The sequence below is a fragment of the Vicia villosa genome, linkage group LG7 (genome assembly GCF_029867415.1).
Source record: "Vicia villosa cultivar HV-30 ecotype Madison, WI linkage group LG7, Vvil1.0, whole genome shotgun sequence".
Taxonomy (NCBI): domain Eukaryota; kingdom Viridiplantae; phylum Streptophyta; class Magnoliopsida; order Fabales; family Fabaceae; genus Vicia; species Vicia villosa.
The window spans coordinates 82,693,051-82,695,957 of NC_081186.1; the positions used below are offsets into that span (position 1 = coordinate 82,693,051).

At 35.5% G+C, this 2,907-nt stretch overlaps 1 protein-coding gene across 1 annotated transcript; it reads left to right on the plus strand.

The window, feature by feature from the left end:
• The first annotated feature begins 858 nt into the window (after window positions 1-858).
• On the plus strand, window positions 859-2,695 carry LOC131620990 (protein ENHANCED PSEUDOMONAS SUSCEPTIBILITY 1-like). The gene has a single exon (XM_058892190.1). It carries the CDS (start codon window positions 966-968, stop codon window positions 2,451-2,453), a length of 1,488 nt encoding a protein of 495 aa, XP_058748173.1. The 5' UTR covers window positions 859-965; the 3' UTR covers window positions 2,454-2,695.
• The last annotated feature ends 212 nt before the right edge of the window (window positions 2,696-2,907 follow it).

A 2,907-nucleotide genomic window follows, 5' to 3' on the forward strand; every position in this document is an offset into this window, starting at 1 on the left:
AATATTATGATATGAATTATGTGAATTACATATGATATGATGAACTCGAGTAGACAGACTCGAATAAAATTTTAGAATATATTACTCGATCCAATTAACATTATATTTTATTTATTTGATTTAATTTGTGCAGATGAAAAAATATGTTCAACCCAAATACCATAATTTAATTTTAATTTTAATTCGGTTAAAAATTTACTCTATTCAATAAACACCTATACTAATCGTCATTCATGCATATCTTTAAATTTGATATAATTAATTTTGATTTTAGATTTTAAATTATTAATTGTTAATTTATTTAGAAATATAATTATAAATAAAATTTTATGATATTGTAAAATAATTTTAAAATATAAATATGATTTGACCAAATATATAATATTTATTAGTTGATAGTATAAAATTACATTCGGGGATCATAGTATCTCCTATTTTCTCATATAAATATATATATATATATATATATATATATATATATATATATATATATATATATATATATATATATATTTATTAGAGTTAAATATGTTTGTTGGTCCATATAAATATCTCAATTTTGACTTTTAGCCCTATAAAAAAATGATTTTTAATGCGTGCAAAAATAATTTTATAGAGATTAAAAATCAATATTTTTTTTATAAGAACTAAAAGTAATTTTATAGGGATAGAATCATCGAAACATATTTAACCTTATTTATTATTTTAAAAGATATTTATATTTAAAACAATTTTTTGTTTTTTTATAATTAAAGAGTTTAAATAAAAGGAAATAAAAATAATAATTGTAGCAGGTTTGTCAGCACAAGAAGATACATGCATCTCAACACCGTCCATCTCTATAAATACCCAAGACACTCCCACCTTCATCTCTCATCCACCTCACTCTAACACCAAGAAAAGGGGATACAAAAAGAGAGGCAGAAAAAACAAAAAACATCTTTTAAACTCAAAAAAACCAAACAATGCCTTCTTCTTCCCCTACCTTGCTCTCAAAATGTACCATTTTCCCAGACCAAAAATCAACTATTGCCAACCTTAAACTCTCTGTTTCAGACCTACCTATGCTTTCTTGTCACTACATCCAAAAAGGTTGTCTCTTCACCAAACCTTCAATTCCCTTTCATAACTTAATCCCTCTCCTCAAAACTTCCCTCTCTCAAACTCTCTCCATCTTCCCCCCTCTCGCCGGTCGTTTCACCACCGACTCCGACGGTTATGTTTACTTAACCTGCAACGACGCCGGCGTCGATTTCATCCACACCACTGCAATTGATCTCTCCATCAGTGATCTCCTCTCAACCACCTATGTCCATCACTCCTTCAAAGAGTTTTTCGCTTTCGATCGAAAAGTCAGTTTCACCGGTCATTTCTCTCCGATTATGGCCGTTCAGGTGACTGAACTCGCTGACGGTGTTTTTATCGGCTGTTCCGTTAATCACGCCGTCACTGACGGAACTTCCTTCTGGAATTTCTTCAACACTTTTGCTCAAGTCTGTAGAGGAGCAAACAAATGCATCAGAAACACTCCGAGCTTCCGCCGCGACTCTGTTTTGATCTCCGACGCCGTTCTCCGGTTATCCAAAGAAGGCCCGGCAGTGACATTCAATGCCGACGCGCCGATAAGAGAACGAATCTTTAGCTTCAACCGTGACGCAATTCAGAAACTGAAAGCCAGAGCTAATAACAAACGGTGGCCGGAAACTAACAATTCCATTGAATTGATGCAGAAAAACATTAACGATCATTATAACAATAACAACAACAACAACCAGAAAGAAAACGGAAAAGTAGCGACGTTAATTGAAAACTGGTTCAAAACCAATGTTAACTCCAAACAGCAAACGGTTACCGTCACGGAAACAGAAACAGTAACAGAAACGGTTGAGATTTCGTCATTTCAATCCATCTGCGCGTTACTATGGCGTGCAGTCACGCGCGCGAGGAAATTCCCTGCTTCAAAAACGACGACGTTTAGAATGGCGGTTAATTGTCGTCATAGAATAGAACCAAAGCTAGAAGCGTTTTATTTCGGAAACGCGATTCAGAGTGTTCCAACATACGCTTCAGCGGGTGATGTTATGAGTAAAGACTTACGGTGGTGTGCGGAGCAGCTGAATAAAAACGTGAAGGCGCATGATAATGTTATGGTGAGGAAGTACATAGAGGAGTGGGAGAACAATCCTAGGTGTTTTCCTTTGGGGAACCCTGATGGTAGTTCGATAACCATGGGTAGTTCTCCGAGGTTTCCGATGTATGATAATGATTTTGGATGGGGGAAGCCGTTGGCGGTTAGGAGTGGGAAGGCGAATAAATTCGACGGGAAGATTTCGGCGTTTCCGGGGAGAGATGGAAGCGGGACGGTGGATTTGGAGGTGGTTTTGGCGCCAGAAACTATGGCGGGGCTTGAGGCTGATGCGGAGTTTATGGCTTATGCGACGAGGCAGTTGTGATACGTGTCGTGTTTTGGTGTTCATAACGTAACTACTACTGATGATGATGTTGTTGTTGTGTTGGTGTTGCAATGGCATGGTTACATATGTGAGGAGTTATTGGGAATGTAGGGTCTTTTGTGACATAAGTGTTGTTTTTATGCATTTAGTTTTAATTTAAGTTGTTTTTGTAATGTTGTTGTTGTTGTTGGTGTTGGTGTTTCAACTTGACAATTAATGTTTTTTATTTTGTCTTTTGATAATATCTGTTTCGACTTACAATCCTTAGCACAGATCAAATAAGAAAAATAAATTGGGAAATGTTTGTTGATGATGTAACACTTTTTGTTTTCTTAGATTGTTAATGTATAGGGTTGGATACGATCGGTTTCGATCGGTTTCAGACTCGACTTAAATCTGGTGTAAAGTGCGATTTCATTTTTAGATAAAATTTTGGTTTTTGACAGATTCAATT

Excerpts from the sequence above, each read along its gene's own strand:
- LOC131620990 (XM_058892190.1), top strand. The coding sequence starts at position 966 with ATGCCTTCTTCTTCCCCTACCTTGCTCTCAAAATGTACCATTTTCCCA.